General features: G+C 41.9%; 1 protein-coding gene across 1 annotated transcript in view; it reads right to left on the minus strand.

The window, feature by feature from the left end:
* Positions 1 to 6,763: 6,763 nt before the first annotated feature.
* The window catches only part of KYNU (kynureninase), a 1,315,291-nt gene continuing 1,304,272 nt past the window's right edge, over positions 6,764 to 17,782 (minus strand). Inside the window, exon 14 of the mRNA XM_069617389.1 lies at positions 6,764 to 7,011. Coding sequence (XP_069473490.1) covers positions 6,880 to 7,011 — 132 coding nt within the window. The 3' untranslated portion in view covers positions 6,764 to 6,879. The remainder of the gene's footprint in view (positions 7,012 to 17,782) is intronic.

The raw sequence follows: 17,782 nt of genomic DNA on the forward strand, positions 1-17,782 counted from the left end.
TAGTGCCAGATTCTCCGTTGTTAATATTTATCATATTAGATTAAGTGTGATATTCAATTATTAATTTATTATAAAGTGTGATCTATATATATATTGTTAAATTATCAAATAAACCTTTTAACTTGCAAAACAGAACTACTTCTTGGCTCAGTGGGGTCAGGAGGATTCCAAGAGAGGGGTGTTATATAGGGGTAGTCATCCAGAACGCATGAACTGGACATAGAGATATATCAATAAGGGTTTTCATTCAGTATTCTAGACTAGGCGTTAACTTAGCTGTAGTGCTGAATTGAATCCTCTTACAAGATCCCCAGCAACCCATGCCCCCATGCATCTATAAAGACATCCTTAACCACTGAAGCCCAGTATCTTACTTTCGCCTACTCATGAACCTAATCCTAAACAAAGGAATAGTACCAAAATCTTTCAAGTCAGCCTACATCAAGCCACTCCTAAAAAACGAAACAGGAAGCATGTAAGATCCTACCAACTACAGACGTATATATACCCTTCCCTAGCCAGCGAGAAACTGGAGAACCATATATACAAAATCCCAATCAAAGATGTAGAAACAAATGGCATAGTCTACTACTTGATAGTTGTCTTAAGAACCACAAGAGGAAAAGAATCAGAACTTCTATCCATAGGCGACAACCTAAAAATAAATGCAGACAACAGCACATGTTCTGCCATCTTACTACTGGACATATCAGCCATTTTTGACACATTCAGACACGCAGCTCTAATTGGGAGCATGGAGGAATGTGGTGAAAATAACTAGACTTTACAATTGCTAAAATCTTTCCTCACTAACCGAACTGAAAGAGCATACCTAACACACATCTCTGGTTTACCACAAGACTCTAGACTCTCCCCACTGCATTTCAATATCTACATGTCCCCCTTAATGAAAATCATTCAAAATCACAGACTGAGCACCTATTACCACGCAGATTATACCCAACTCATCATCAAGATAGCTGCATCCCAAGACCAAGACAACACCCTCAACAATTGACTCACAGACAATTTACAGCTGGTTGACAGCCCACAACCTCAAACTAAACCCGACCGAGACAGAAATAATTATCTCACCTAGAAAGGATAATTCAACAGACACACAACTAAACTGGCCTCCTGGCATGGAAACCCATCTGGAAGCATCACCCAATAATAAAGAATCTGGGAATACTAATGGACAACAGACTCTCACTTGAACCAAAAGTCAGCGCTATAGCAAAGAAATGCTTCTGCTTCCTGAAACTTCTTAGAGAGATCCTACCCTATATCATCTCTCTAGTATGATCAATAATCAGCTTTGTGAACAGTCTCTACCTTGAAATGCCAGAACAGGTCACAAAAATCTCCAAAGCATCAAAAACACAGCAGCAAGGATATTCCTGTGACTAAACAGAAGAGACCAAATCACACCAGATCAGAGAAGCATCCACTGGCTCCCAGTAAAAAAAAAAAAGACATTAGCTTCAAAGCCCTCTTTAACGCCCGCAAAAAACCATACAGACAAGGAGCAGAATTCCTCCAAGTCATGATCAACCGCTACCAACCAGGATCAAGTGAGGACCTCCAAAACACAAAAAAAGGAAATTTGGAGGATCCACATTCTCACGTCTAATTGCCAATCTATGGAACACAATGGAAAAGGGTATGACAGAAGACAACCTCACCTTCATAAAATGACCGAAAACATGGTTATTCAACTGACAGTGATTAGCATAAAATCAATATCACCAGGGACCCGAGATAATCCAATGACAGCACAGATTCTGGAACCAACAATAAAACAAACACACCGTACCAACCACTAACCATCCCTGGGTGCCTGGTGAGTGATTTCACTGAAAGAATGTTGAGTGAGTACTGAGAATGTTTGTATGTGAAAAGGGGTACCACACCCAGGCAGTTGGAGAGGGAGTTGGAGGTGTGAGTCTGAGTTGTTAGAGACGGTGGGCTCCTGTCCGGTACCCTCTTACCCTGACATGTATTTGTCTTGTTCCTAACCTCATGTGGACTGTACCTGAATAAAGGAACCTCTTGAGAACTTACCTGCTGCCTCCACTTCATTACAGTTAGATCCTTGCCATTAAACCTTTGTATTTGATCCACACCGAAAGATACCAAACCCTCTGTGCATGTTCTTTCTATGATGGTTTTAATCAATTGTTAATGCAATGTTTAGATTGGTATTGTTTATTGACTTATTCTATATCATGTGGTTGAATTAAATATATTTTGCGTATGATGATTCTACATTTTATTGTATTTTATCTTAGTGTTTATACACATTTGACTTTACATTTTATATTCACGAAAGGCTCACTGAGTCGAAAGTGTTAAAGACGATTGCAGCTTGAGATACCATACTTGTTTTGAAATTGGAGAAAAGCAAGCGTTTTTGAAGAATGTTGCAATGGTCGATAACAATGCTATTTAAATGCATTTTAACACACCGGCCAAAAAGCAACAATGCTAGAATTGAAGTGTGTTGCTTTGATAGAACAATCATGGAAGGAGTAAATGTCTATGTGTGTACTGCTAATAGCCAGCATTAAGCAAGCAGGTCACATTTTTGTAGATAAATTGATTTTTGTGATTCATGCAGGCATGGCTATTTCGTTTTTTGTGGATACGCTTTATGTAATTGAGTAATATTGTGGCAGCTTCCCCTGCACAAAGCTAAATACCACATTTATTTTGATTTGACTTTATTGTTCTTGAAACAAATTCGAGTTTTCCAAAACTATCTATTTACTTACCCAGAATTATGGGTGGGACTAAATCAGTAGGGGGGCATGCCATTCGTGGAATTAATACATTTCTATAAACATCCTGATTTGACAAATACAGCACTTTTCTTTAAACTAATAATAGATTTGGAATCCACTTGCATAGTTTCATTACATGCCCACCAGTATGATTTTGCACAAGTAATGCATATTATCCTAGGGGGCACATGACTTTAGAAAGGTACAGCAAACACGATTGAGTTTCTATAAAGTGCAAAACAGTGAACAATGTTACACCATCCACTCCTGATAAGTGAAATGTAAGTACCGAAGAAATGGCATGGCAGTACTTTTTGTGTTTTTGCCTTTAGATTTAAATGTTACTTGTGCACTCCATGTCGATGTTTGCCAGTGAAACCCATTTGTCTTTACACTGCTCAATTGTACAAATGTGTGTTTGCCCAAGTTGTTCTGCCCTGCAATATTCTCCATTACCGAACCCCAAGGCCAGCTGCAATGTATATGGGACAATCTTGAAGGTAAAGAAATCACATTGATTGTCGATGGCATATCAGATTACAAATAAATGCATTATTTGTTTATTTATTTGTTTGTATCGCGCCGTATGCTCACATCATCGGGGTGCAGACATATAGACAAATGGATGAGAACATATAACAGTCACGAGACAGTGCCACTCATACATAGGGCATCTAGGTCCTAATACTAATGGCAGAATTGATTATAAGAGGTGGGTCTTGAGTTTTTTTTCGGAGGCATGTGTATTTGTGTTTTAGGCTGATTTGTGGGGGAGACTATTCGACATAACGGAAGCTTTGACATGAAATGTTGTCTTAGCGCTCGTTTGGGCACTTAGGTCACCAATGTACTTTTTAAGTAGGCAAGGGCATTCCCGTGTATACATATCTGTGCCAGAGTCATAGCCTTAAAACGGATTCTATCCTTGACGGCTAGCCAATGCAGGTTCCTTTGATCTTCACTAATGTGCTCCTTTTATGTTTTCTTCTTTATGATCCTTACTGCGTTGTTTTGAATTATTTGACATTGGTAATGTGTTCTTTGTTTGTCCCTAACATGAGCACATTGCCATAACCCAACCTAGAAAGAATGGTTGCTCTAGCAATTGTAGAACAATTGTCTTCGCTCAAGTATGGGTGAATTGTTCTGAGGAGTCGTAGATGGTAGGACATTTCTTGTTTTACTGAAGGACTTGGGCTTCTGTGCTTAAGGATGCTTCCATATACATTCCTAATGTTTTTACTTTATTCATCTCCTTTATGTGGGAGTCATTAATAGGAAAGGATTGATATTGGCGGTCAAGTTTGTCCATAGCTTGAGGTGTGCCAAAGATCATCAGCTCTGTCTTTTTTTGCATTTATACACAGCCAGTTGTTGTTCATCTAATTCTCAGTTGATTTGTACAGTGCCTCTACCTTTGCGTTATCATGTGCGTAGTCACCACTCAGTTTCATAACTATCTGTGTGTCGTCTGCTTAGTTTGTGAAAAACGCTCCCATTTTGTCTAGGACCAGGCATGGGAATCTAATATACAGGTTAATGAGTAATGGGGAGAAACTTGCCCCTTGAGGTACACCGCATCTAATGGAACTCTCAAAGGAGAAGTTGTTGACCCAGTGAACCCTAAATTTTCTGTCCAACAGGAAAGATGAAAGCCAACTGATGGCTTCTGTGGAGCAGTTTGCAACCTTCTCTAGTACATGATTGAGTTGATCGTGTTCTAGAAGTTCAAAGGCTGCACTGTGATCAAGCAGTATCAGGAGCCCGGAGCTCCCCTACTGTTAAATAACATATAGAAATGAGTACCCGGCGAGGGGTGGGGACGGTGTGACAGCTTCCCAGCCAATGAGGAGGCTCAGAATGGTGCATTACCAGATTGTAATCCTGCTGCCTTGAGCTTACTCACGACTGAAGGCCGCCATCTTCCACGCCGGGGAACAAGGCAAGTGCTCCTCCCCTCATCCCCCATATCCACAAATTTCCCTTCCCTCCTTAAACGCCCCCCAACGATCCTTTATGGGAGCAGTTGAGCTGGGAAAACTTCATTAACCGGCACGCCACCATGGAAAGGAAGAAGGGACCATTTCTCCAGTTCCATGGTGTCCATTTTGTGTGCTTACTATTTGGTAAAACTATTTTCAATGGCCACCACGGAAAGGGAGAACAGACTTCATTCACCTTCCTTGGCAGGCATTTATTTTTTCTTTTTTCAAGTGCGAAACACTGCAACTGAAAAAAAAAATGGCTTTCAATACTTAGTCTTATGTGCCAGGGCACTAATATCAATAGACCTCTCACACGGGCAGGGCTTTATTTACTGCTTCAGGTAATGCCCCAGGGCCTATGTTAATGGGCCCCAGGGCATTACCTGAGGCAGTAATGCCCCCCTTGCTCGGAGCTTATTGCTTAATTAATGCCCCAATGTAGCATAATAATTAGCTATTCTACTCCAGTCTTCATTGGCTACCGGTTGCTTCACAGATTAAATTCAAATCCTTCTGTATCATCCACAAGGCTGGGACCGAGGACCACATTATCGGCAACTTTTTCTTACTAAATATTCCCACTTAGACCTCTGTGCTCCTCTGGCACCAACTCCTTGTGTGTAAAGCTTTTTACTAAACAGAGGGCAGGGGGTTGATCGCTTTCCTCAGCTGATTCCCTACTCTCTCTCTTCTTCTTGAGCAGGACATTCTTAAATTCTGGATGATCCTCACGACCTTCCTATTTACCTCCTCCATCAATCCCACTCTCCTCTGCTAATCTTACAGTTGCTTGTTTGGTGTTGCTGGGCCCTTATGCATCCCCGGGGCCCTGACCTCCAACACCAAATCGCCCCAGCTTCTGTCTATCCTCAGCACTTGCCTCGGGTCACCCTCCACTCCTGGAGGCTCGCACTTACCTTACATTGCACTTCACCTGTTTCACGCCCATGAGCGCCCAGGCACCTATAGCATTCCCACGCCCTTCTGGACTTGTATGTTCTGAACACTCACAAGGCATAGTAGGTATGCCTCTCTCTCTCTATCTCTCTCCCCCCACGCCCCTCTTTCTCGGGGTGCCAAGAAGAAATGCTATGTTGTGTCTGGTGCTGTATTACTCAACAATAAAAATAATAATATGCATAAATAAATTAAAACATAGCTAAATAACTGCAATTGGTGGTAGATTGTTACATGCATCCACACTCCAATACGGGCATTATAAAGTGAGCTACACTTCCTCTGCCTGTATGGATTTCAAAGCAAAATTACCAATGTTCTACGCCCAGTGTTTCGGTAACTTTCATAAACACATTTAAAACAATAACGTCTTGTCATTGCAAACCAGAATGCAATATTTAGTTTAATCAGGGGTAATTAAGAAGTTTTAACAAAAGGCATATTCCGCCTAAGTGGTTTTGCAAAAAAGAATGCGTAATGTCCTGTCCATGGTGCAGTATTTACATTCCCCATATCAACTGGTCAGTTACTCCTGATCATTTCATATTGTCTAGGGCACCAGTTACAGGATTGCTCCTTCTTCTTTTGCTCTATGGTAATGTGGTTCTAGTTGAAACACTTGATTCCCTCAGTACAAACACACAAATACAGATAACATACCAATAATGCCCATTGCTCATTCTGTAGGCTTTTTGATTTACACATATAAAGAAATGTTAAACAGAACACGACAATACACTTTATAGTTCAATGGGGGACTATAAGGATTGATGCATGAAATTAGAAAGCTATAATGTATGGCATTGACTTATATTTGTTGGAATCACAGTCCCCACTTCAAAGCTCCTCACTGGCCACTTAATGTTGCACATATGCCAAATGTCTGATGTTTTATCTGCCTGAATGATTTGAGTCCAAACAGTTGTACGGTCATTTGAAATCTTTAATTATGCATGTCACTGAAGTGGGTTCCTGTAGCATTGCAATTTATTATTATCATTATTATTATTATTATTATTATTATTATTATTATTATTATTATTTTTTTTTTTTTTTTTACAAAGTAGAAATATTGCTTTATCATTAATACTGCATTGATTCAACTATGATGTCACGAATCCAGTCAAGTCGACAGAAGGCAGTGCAAAGGCAGGTTAGTCGGATGTTCTTTGCATGTGAGCGTCCAGGAAAGATCGAAGTATTTCGATGAATCTGTAAACATCATGAAATGAGTTGTACATGGGAGCTGGAGCCACCCGGATGCCGTCTGGCTCCCGCATGTCACACTGAAAAGAAATACACGATTAATCAATGACACCATGTAAAGATGCCGGTGTTAAATACAATTGTTGACAAAAACAATACTTGTCTAACATCTAGATGTTATATCTATGTCTTTACTAAACAGACACCAATTTGAAGAAGTAAAATACACTGAAATTGTACATGTTTCCCAATTCACCGAAGGACATTTAAACATTGAAACGCAGATCAATTTCGTGTTATGAATAGTGTAGAACCACCTTCATTTCATGTGCACTGCTGCCATCCAATGGCACAAGATATTAATGTAGCAATAACAAATCAATAGTGCCAACACTCAAAGCTATGCTTTTGCTTGTACACATGTCTTAACAGTTATGAATGTCCTGGGAAGGGAACAGTTCTGTAAAGACAGTGTGCCTGATTTACAAACGCGTTTTTCAATGGGAAAAAATCACTTTAAAAACGGTTTGCAAATCATTTCCAATTACTCTGATATGAAGCATACACAGTTGTTCTTTTTGTTTTACCAGAAAACTGCAGTCATAGGTAACGTAAAGGGTTTACAGTGTCAGAGCACCGCATAACTCAATGGGCTGACTCAACTCATGCAGGGGGTCGTTCCGATCAATCACTGTGCACATACATTGTTACAAATAAGTGATTATTGTGTTGCATTTTGTTTAAATAGAATACATATTCATTTTGAGACACATACAATATACGTTTTAAGTCGACTTCTATTTTCAGAATATTTTTTTTTTTAATTATCAATCTCCATCGGTCTGACTTCTTGAGTTTTTTAAATCTAAATGTTTTGGCATTCGAACCTGATCAGCATGCTTCATACTTTTTGTACAATACATTTTAAAGAAGGCAGTATACAGTAAAAATATATTTAGATTGTGTGATAATCCTGCATGAAAGTGTTGCCCCTTTATTTAATGAGTGTGCGTCTTTCACTCTGCTGCTCATTAAAGCAAAGTGCTCATAATTAACCTCTTAAATCACTAGTTTGCTCCTTTATTAATACATTTGCCTTACATGTATTCGATTGGAGCAGGTGGATGTTGCAAAATGTGCACACTAACAAGAAAAAAGGTCAGCACTATGCAAATGTTTTCACAGAGTGCAGTTGCGTGTTGTACACCATAGGAAAACCTCTCTATTTGGTTCAATGGGGAACAAGGGAGTTATGCCTTCCTATTAGATTATTACAAGGGCATGGGATAAGGCAGTCAATAAAGGTAGGTTGGAGGGGGAACTTGTGATGATTGTGTGGTCTAGTGCCCATGCTTCCGCCCAAAACAAACGTACACAAATTAACTGAGGAGCTCTGCATTTTATTGCTACTCCATTTCTCATAGACGGACACAATACCACTTTCAGCTACCACTGAGAGACATACACAGCTTTTACATGACAGTGGGGAGTGCACTATGAATTGTCTTGGAGAAACCATATTCTTTTAAGCATGTATTCCTCCTTGCCCTGCTCAGGTGTTTATTTCACCCGTCTTCATTGTATTTATGTATGTATGGAATGTGCTGAGTTGTATGCAGCAGTGACGTCGCCAGGAATCAAATTTAGGAGGGGCACAGTGGGGGGCAAAGACAAATGTAGGGGGGCACAGACGAAAGTAGGTGGAGAACATGGTCACTGCTCGTCTTAGGTGGGGGGGCACAAGGGGGGCACAGGGTTTTACAGGGGGGGCCCTGGCCCCCCAATCCGCCCCCTAGCGACGCCACTGGTATGTAGCCCAAACCTAGCTGTAAAGCAACAGATAAGGACACAGAGATAAGGTACAATACTGTGGTTACAATTAGAAGGATAGACTAGTAAGGCACATTGTAGTTCTGGAAAAGGGGGCAACAAAGGGCTACGGACAGACGATACAGATTAGTGAAAGGGAGCCGGACACTGTCTGGATAAATGTGTTTACATGTGTTGGTGGATCTAAAGCCATGCTACTGTTGTCCTTATATTCCTGTGAGATGCACACAACTTAAAGGAATGGTTTGGTCAAAAATGTGTATTTTCCCTACGGGTCGTCCATGTGTTTTTAAGCCTAAGTCACACGATTTTAGAAAAATTTCCTATGGCCCTTACCCGAGTTTTCGTCCATTAAACGCACGCGAAAACAGGCACCAGGGCGCTGCCATTTTGTGATAATCCTATCACTTGCCCCATCGCCCTGGCTGACCTGCTTTTGCGGCACTAAATCATATCCCCTGCCCCTGAGCCTGTCATCAGCAGACGTGTACCGCCCATTTCACAATGCCAAAGCACGTCTCGTGTCAACAATCGCTGCGCTTGATCTAATGACGTGTCGCCATGGAAACGGCAGGAAGCCTCTTTACTCAATAAGTATAAACAGACCGTTTCACAACACACAGCATCAGATTTTCGATTCCATTCCTCTCTCTCTGTTACTTTGAGTATTCTGTGACTCGTTTCTGTGCTCTGGTCAGCGACCTTTGCCACTTGTAGCCCGTGTGAACACCTGTACCATCGCTATAAATTATTTTAGTTTGTTTACCACACAATGGCTACAATAATGCCCTAAATGTACGAGCCCGAGTATACCGAGGAGGAACTACTGGAAAGGGAAACACGTGAAAACGATGGGGCTTCGGACAGCAGTTGGCAGGACAAATCAACGGATGAAGACACTGGACCTAGTCGCATGGATGATGTTTCCACCTGTTGCACATGCAATCGGTGCGAGCTAATGCCAACCGAGGAGGAGAACTGCTGCTGCTGTGAAAACTCGGGATGCGTGGCCTACATCTTGGAAGGCGAGCCATGACCGCAATGCATCACCGAGCTGCCAGACTTCAGGGCAGCCTGCCTCACACGGTCCGTGTTGAGGATAATGATGGTGCTTATGCACGAACTTCGCGCAACTGTTCATCCTCGTAATCCGAGTAACGAGTAAGTATACTCTGCTTGTGATGCCACTCCCATTTCATGGTCTTCTACTATATTGTAAGCGATATTCAATCAACACAACAGCTAAGTCAATGCCTAGTCTGGGATGCTGAGGAAAACCCTTATTGATGTATTTTTATATCCAGTTCAGTACTCTGGATGACAACCCTTGTATAACACCCCCCTCTTAGAATCCCCCTGACCCCACTGAGCCAAGAAGTAGGTTTGTTTTGCAAATTAAAAGGTTTATTTGAAAATGTAAACAAAATATATATATATATATATATATATATATATATATATATATATATATATATATATATATATCACACTTCTATAAATACATTGATAATGGATATTACACTTGTGAATATGAGCAGTAGTCAGCAAGAGGTAACTTATGAATAGGAACAGAAGAATAATGTGGGAAAGAATGCTTTATATGGTTCAAGGAAACGCAAGGTGGAATAAAATGCAGTACAGAAATAACTTGTTATGATTCTAGCAAAAGGTAATATGATCACTTTTTCTTTTGACAATTCACTCCCCCCCTATGCAATACAAGAAATGGAAGCAGAGCACACAGTCTTCAAGAATCCCAACAAATCACACTTTATAATGCAATACACAGTTCTAGTTCCCCCAGCAACCTTAGAGAAAACAGGGATGAGTTTAAAACATAGGCAAATTACTTTAATGTGGTTTGCAAGGAAGTGAAAAGGTGCTAAAATTGCTTTTAATTCCCTCTAGAGGTTCAGGGTAGGTGATGGCTACTTTATATTAGTTCAGGCTCACTTTAACAATACTCTATGAATGATTAGCAGATTGCAAACAAATTTTAGCAAAGAGAAGCAAAAAGCTACTGATTTCTACAGATGAAGAAATCGGGCCAAATCGCAAATTGCGGTAAATTTCACGAGTGCGTGTCTCGCGATTACGGAAAAAGTATAGGGAGTAGGAAGTCGGTTCTAGGTTCATTGGAAAGCCTAGCACAAACGGTTCCAGAGATACGGATGATTTAATAAAGGTAGATTTTCAGATTTAAAGTAAAACTCAAAATGACAGGTGACAGCTTGCAGCTGCAGAATTGACAGGTGACAGTTGTGCAGCTTTAAAAATGACAGATGACACGATTTCTAGGAGGCTGTTCTAATTAGGTTAAAATAGCTTGAATTAGATTATTTTAAATAAGAGATTGGGTTCTGCACAGTTCTGGCGGATACTCACTCCTAATTTTGAAATGAATGGGCCTCGTCACGGATCTGGTCAACTGGACTGGACTTCGGTTCTCTCTGCTCGGCGGGTCAATCAGGCACCGGTTCTGCTCACAGCCCGGCTGTGGAATAGTTTGCAAATGATTTTAAAGATGTTGAGGCCTGCTGAGAAGAGTTCTCAGTTTGTAGGTTTAGGCCTGAATTAAAGTTCTGGTCTTTGGAGATTGAGGGATGTGAAGTCTGGAGTCTCCCGGCAGAGCGTCCCGCAGAAAATGGAAATGAATGCCCCTACCTGTCCCAGCAGTCTCTTTTTATGTGTTTTAAAAAGTGGGTGGAGAGGCTAGCATCCCTAAGCCTGCCCCTCTCTTGATTTGATAGGTCAATAGATTCTTTGGTCCCTGATTTGGGAAGGGATAGTGTGTCAGAGTGATGTCATTTTTATGACCTGCAGAAATGACACTCCCCTGGTCAATGTGCACACAAACCTATTCCTGATCCAAATACATATTTCCCAGGTACACAGTTGTTTGACATCACATACACACATCATATATTACTAAAGATAGTCCCTTGTCCCGACTCTGGCGTTTCTAGGAGCTTGCATTCAAAAATGGCAACTTATTTTTTATTTTAGTGGGTTTTGCAACATTGGTTTTTCATCAAAAATTATACAAAGGTACATTTCCCTTCCACATATATCCCAGTAACTTTCCATGTCTCTAGCTTAAACACCTTGTCTACAATAATCATAATTAGCGGGGTTTTGCCCCAGAACATGGTACAAATTGGAGTTTGGACTCAAATCGTGAGGGCATTTTTCAAAGTAAGACTCTCAAAGTTGTACATTCCTGTCATTTGGTTACAATAAATTATCACTGTTTCTATAAAATATATATTTGTTGCAATTCAACTCCCCAAAGTGTTTGGGTCCGCCTCCAGGAGTCTGGGTGGATCAGTGATCACATGTCTCTCCTTGCTGGCAGAGGGCTGTTGACAGGAAACACTAAAATGAACATACCCCATTCACCAGAAAGAGCCTTTTGTGTGGGCTCCAGCAGGCAGCCTGGAAGTCTCTCCTCAATCAATCAACAGGGTCATGTGATATCCTGCCTCCTGGTGTGGAATCTCTGAGGTGTTAAGGTTTCCCAGCCTCTTGGCCTCTGGGAACAGCAGGTGGCTAAGGTTTCCAATTAACCTACAAGCTTTGAAGTCCCTGCCCCTCTTGCAACTCCTAAATACAGTTTCCCTGTCAGAGTTAAGACCACTAGCACCACCTTGGGGAATTTGTCGGTACTGCATCCATTTTTGAGTTGTCTTGAATTACTGCATTTCAATAGAGTGGTCTTTTGCTTGATAGTATAGGACCCTTGCTTAACATTGTTTTGTGGCCTCCTTACAGTCGAGTGGTGATGTGGAACCCCCCACAAGAAGGTTGTATCTTTGGAGTGGTCTCGTGCCAACTGCACAGTTCTCCTATTCTGGCGTGAATGTGGGCGGCGATAGCTCATCCCCACATCCACCCAGTCTATTGATTTAGTTTGTTCTGGGATAGAATAATGGGCGGCGACAGCTCATCCCCACATCTACCCAGTCTATTGATTCAACATGGGTCAAAACCCTTGACAATATCCAAAATTACATATACATATCATGTTAACGCATGAAAGTCGTTCAATAGTGTGCAGTCTCTAGATAGCATTTGTCCAAGCAGAATGCCATTAGTTACAAGAATTGTGATTGACAACAAACGTTTAATAAACTTATCTTGTTCAATTAAAAACAGTTTGTATCATTCTTTTTCACAGGTGGTACTGGCTCGTGGCCTATCGTTCCTTTACATGGTGGCTTCACGGGAGGCTTGGAAACCGCGTTCGAAGAGTAATACCCGCCTGTGCCGTTCGTGCCATAAGAGAAACTTTCCCGAGTGACAGCGGTCAGTGCAGGGGATTTTCCCTCGCTGTGCTGCAACCTGACCTGTACAATGTGTAAAGTCTTGTATTTTTTGTGCCATCAAAATAAGATAAAAAATAAAACACCACATATATTTTAACAGCGGTTGTTTCGATTTTTTAAATGAATGAAGTGTGTCTCCATTCAAGGATGGACGTCAGACATCTGTGCTCCGAATGGGTGAAGGTCAGGTCGCTGTGAAGCGGGGTGGTCACTATCTAAGCTAACATAATATATTCTCAATCATGCATGCACTAAATAACACTTGCTCAAAGTCTTTCAGTAGGTTATGTCTCTATAAAAGTCGCACATATATCTATACCATCAATTAACACACTGGTTGAAGTGTGGGTTTGTGCTCACAAGAATCTCCGGTATGTGTCATTTGTTATTGTTAGGCAACGATATACTGTGGTAGGGGTCTAATGTTAGTTGGGGATCTGCTAGGTGGGCATCATGGCGTGGTCAGTGGTCTGGCACATGAAGAGAATACCTTGCAGGAACACAGGGTCAGAATGGCAGTAAGTTTCCACTGGTGAGGGTGCGTGGGCAAGGACACGTTTGTGGAGATGAACCAGCTATGTGCTTAGTTCGGGCTGGTTCACATGCAGGACAGTGATCTCAGAGGAAGATTGATGTGTTACATTTATTAGCTGTTGTAAATACCTCCGGAGTTTTCCAGTCAGAGTGGGAACGAGGGTGGGGGCCATGTGCTCTACGAGCTGTACTATCGCAGTGAGGCTTGGTCATCAATATGGAGTCGAAAGGGGGTACAAAAATGGATGCCCCGTGTCCTGCTCAGTTGTCCCATCTACGCGAATGTCAACCAAAGTTAACATCACATAAGGGCAAGGGGCGTACCCACTACTGGAGGCACTTGGTCCGAGTTTCTACTGAGAAGTAAAGGATGAGAGGGGCCTGATGGCCCCTCATTCCCACACACTTGCCTGCACGCCCACCGGCCCATCCATCCATCCACCCCCCCTATCAAAGGCATTTCGCACCCATGGATGAGTGCTGTCATGGTGTGCTGTCCAGGGCGATAACGGCCGAGGTGCCAAACACCATGTACACTTCAAAAGGTATCCCACGCCAAAGGGGCAATCGCTCACATGGCCTCCTCAGACCCCGTGTCTCCAGGCAGGCCTCCCCTGAGGCTGGCCGCCCCCCTGCAATCCACATAAGTGTGTCTCCATTCAGCAGTCTTCCTGTGCCTTGTCTGCACGCCCACCAGCCCATCCATCCACCCACCTCCCCTATCAAAGGCATTTCGCACCCGTGGATGAGCGCTGCCATGGTGTGCTGTCAGGGGCGATAATGGCCAAGGTGCCAAACACCATGTACACTTCAAAAGATATCCCACCCCAAAGGGGAAATCACTCACATGGCCTCCTCAGACCCTGTGTCTCCAGACAGGCCTCCCCTGACGCTGGAAGCCCCCCTGCAAATCACATAATACCACAACATACACATGTCATTCATTCACAAACACACCCCTGTTTCTAATACTTTATAAACCACTTGATATGTCTCATGAGAACATCTTTGTGCTTTGCAAGTCAACTCATGAACGTTCTACCTGAGAAGCACTGAGATCTATGCCAATCTGCTTGTTGTCGTGCCATCTGTGACCGCTTCAAGCAAACTTGTCAGTGTGCTACCTGTGGCCATCTACCTGTTCTCCTGCAACACACTGCTCGGCCTGCTGAATCCAACTGTTTGTTGGTCAAGGTAAGGCCATGTATCCTGTTCATATTTCGGACATTTTTAAATTTCTATCTATTTGCGATTGGAGTACCCAATAGTGGTATGTTCATTTGGCTCATTGCTATTGACTTGAGTTTCAATTTTTATGCTACTGATAGATCTATTTATTTTCATCTGTGTCAATTGTCATCGAATTGCATCCTTCGGGGGTCCAGTCTATAATGTAAGCATGTTTCCTTCTCGTGCAAGACAGACCATCCAAGGGACGAGTCACATGTTCAGAGTTTAGTCACATCATTTACAAATTTCTGCAATTTATACAAACACTAAGCCACATATGAACTGGTATAGTTCCGGCGAGTAAAACAAACTTTGCATTGAACATTGTATGGTTCATTTACTTTTGTATCACATTTTTATTCATCAAGATTGTTTAATAATGTAGATATTTACTTTTCAGAATTTTCAACAATGCCTGCCTGTTCGATTAGCGGTTGCCCTTCGAAGACCCATGCTAAATCTGAAGGCACTACAATGCATGTATTCCCGAAAACTGTTGATCGAATAAGAGAATGGGTCAGACATTGCGGATATCCACTGCATGAGCTTGAAAGTAGAGTCCAACAAGTCTTTGAGGACAAGAGCGGTGATCGATACCGCATCTGCAGCCGGCACTTTCCCTCGAACATGTACGCCACATCTAGGGTACCAAAGAAGAATAAACGGCGAACGACAAGAAAATTGCTCGCAAACGCTATTCCCACTCTATTCGTCCACATTCCGACACTGGTGAGTCAAGTGTCCGTTTTAAGCTTTAGGCCTTGTGGTAGTGTGTAGGTAGCCGAATGGATTCATTGATATTTTAGGTGTTGTTTCCAATTTGTAATACTTTCGACTTTGACATGAGTGTATAGCTTTTTGAATAACGCATTTATCAGTATATTATTTTTAGATTTCATAACCCACAAACGAAATCTATATATGGGCACAGGGAACTGTGCTATATTGCGCATTTTCAAATGCATTACTCAAGTATTCTGTCTCCTTACATGGCAATTTTAAATATTGGCATTTCATTATCAAACAATAATTTACCTTTACAACTGCTTGACTATCCCTTGAATCTGAAGCAAGAATATTCTACTTCCGTGACGTGCTCACAGTTATCAACCACTTCTAGCACGTATCAGGTAATATTACTTGGCTATTCCGCTACAGACTTGTTTTATGCATGTCAAGTAATAGTTTTTATGTATCGTGTGATTAGTTTACCAATTGTTTGGTTAGTGCTTTCCAATTGATATACACCTTGGTTGTCGTCCCCTGGTGTTTGTTTTCAGTTATAATTAGTGTTATCCATACTAATGCAAGTACTGTCTTTCAGGGAGATGCTGAAGCATCCACCACATTGACAACAGCCCTAGATGTTCTTCAGCAGCTCGAGGTATGGATACTGACAGCTCCATCGACCGTGACCATCAGGACTGGAACACTTGTCGTTTGTTCTACACCATGTTTCATTCGTGGTTAGCCATTGATATGTACCTGTGCGGTCGACCCCAAGTGTGTGTTATGTTTTCTCTATTGTAATCCTTACTAATGCAAATACTATGTTTCAGGCAGTTGTTGAAGAGTCAACCCCCGCACTTGATGCGGAGCCTGACATTCAAGTAATTCCAGGGGAAGTGGAAACGGGACCATGCGGATACGAATCGGCGCAACAGCTTTTGTAAGTGCACACTACATTTACAACATTCCTAGATATTCTTCAGCAGCACGAGGTATGGATACTGACAGCTCTATCGAGAGTGATCATATAACGTGATTCCATTTGCTATACTTTCTTCCCTATTAACGCAAGTAATGTGTTTCAGGGAGACGATGGAGCTTCCACTACAATCTGTCAGGGGTATTGACCCACGTTTGGACTATTATGCTGCAACATTTGGTGCTGTGGGTTTAGGAAATCCAAGATGGCGGAAAAGCCCACATTGCGCCAGAATCCAGGAAAACCGCGCAGTTTTGGCGCACACCAAAATGTTCCCCTGACCTGCCACCCACCAGTGTGAGCGTGATGGGCCAGGAGTGCCATGGGTGAAATGTGTGCCAAAGGAAAAACAGCAGTGCCGGTTGGCTCAAAAAGCGCTTTGAAATCACCTTTGTTTCTCTGAAATGCAAGCTAAAAATATCTATTTTAAACATTGCAAGATATTCAAAAATCTCAATGAACACCAGGAGACATTTCGCAGAATGTAGTCTTGTGTGCATACAAATTCTGGAAAGATGGAGAGCCCTAAAAAATGTTTATAACACAACTGGCTGAGCTGTGGATGTCAGCAGTTAAATTGGACTGAAAGACACTAAAATCTAAATGTTAAAATAAAGGGGTGACCTACTGTTGAGTGTCACATAGTTTGCAACTGTTAAATGTCATAGTTTTGAACTTAGAATCAGCATTCTAGCTGCATGTGTAAAAATTGTAAGTTTGTTTTGAATGAAGAAAAACTGGGAACAAAAGTGACATTTGGCTGAAGCCTGGCTTGAAGAGAGTGAATTCTGCCTGGAAACTACCCCCGACTGGAGTTGAAACTTGCTCAGCCACTCTTCCCAGGCCTGGCTGCATTCTGCTGCCCCCACCAAAGGGAGATGACACCTCTCTGATTGGATTAGGGGAGGAGCAGCTGGGGACTGCAGGAAACTGAACAATGAGCCTTGCTTGGCTCAGTCAAATGTTAAATTAGGGGGGGTCACAAATGGCTTCCTCTTGAGAGAAACGGGGAGGGGCAGTGCCTCTGTGAGCAACTTGAGTTGGAGGAAGTGGAAAAACCAGAAATTCCACCATGTGCTTTGGGAAACCACACCCCTTTGGGCAAGAGCATAATTTTAAAAAGATGGATAATTCATAGTACGGACTTGTCAAAATTATATAATTCATATTATTATTCTTGTGATTTTTCTGTGCACATTTTAAGAGGTGTTAGAACTCTGTACC

This window comes from Ambystoma mexicanum, chromosome 9, assembly GCF_040938575.1.
Source record: "Ambystoma mexicanum isolate Mex_15411 chromosome 9, UKY_AmexF1_1, whole genome shotgun sequence".
NCBI lineage: Eukaryota > Metazoa > Chordata > Amphibia > Caudata > Ambystomatidae > Ambystoma > Ambystoma mexicanum.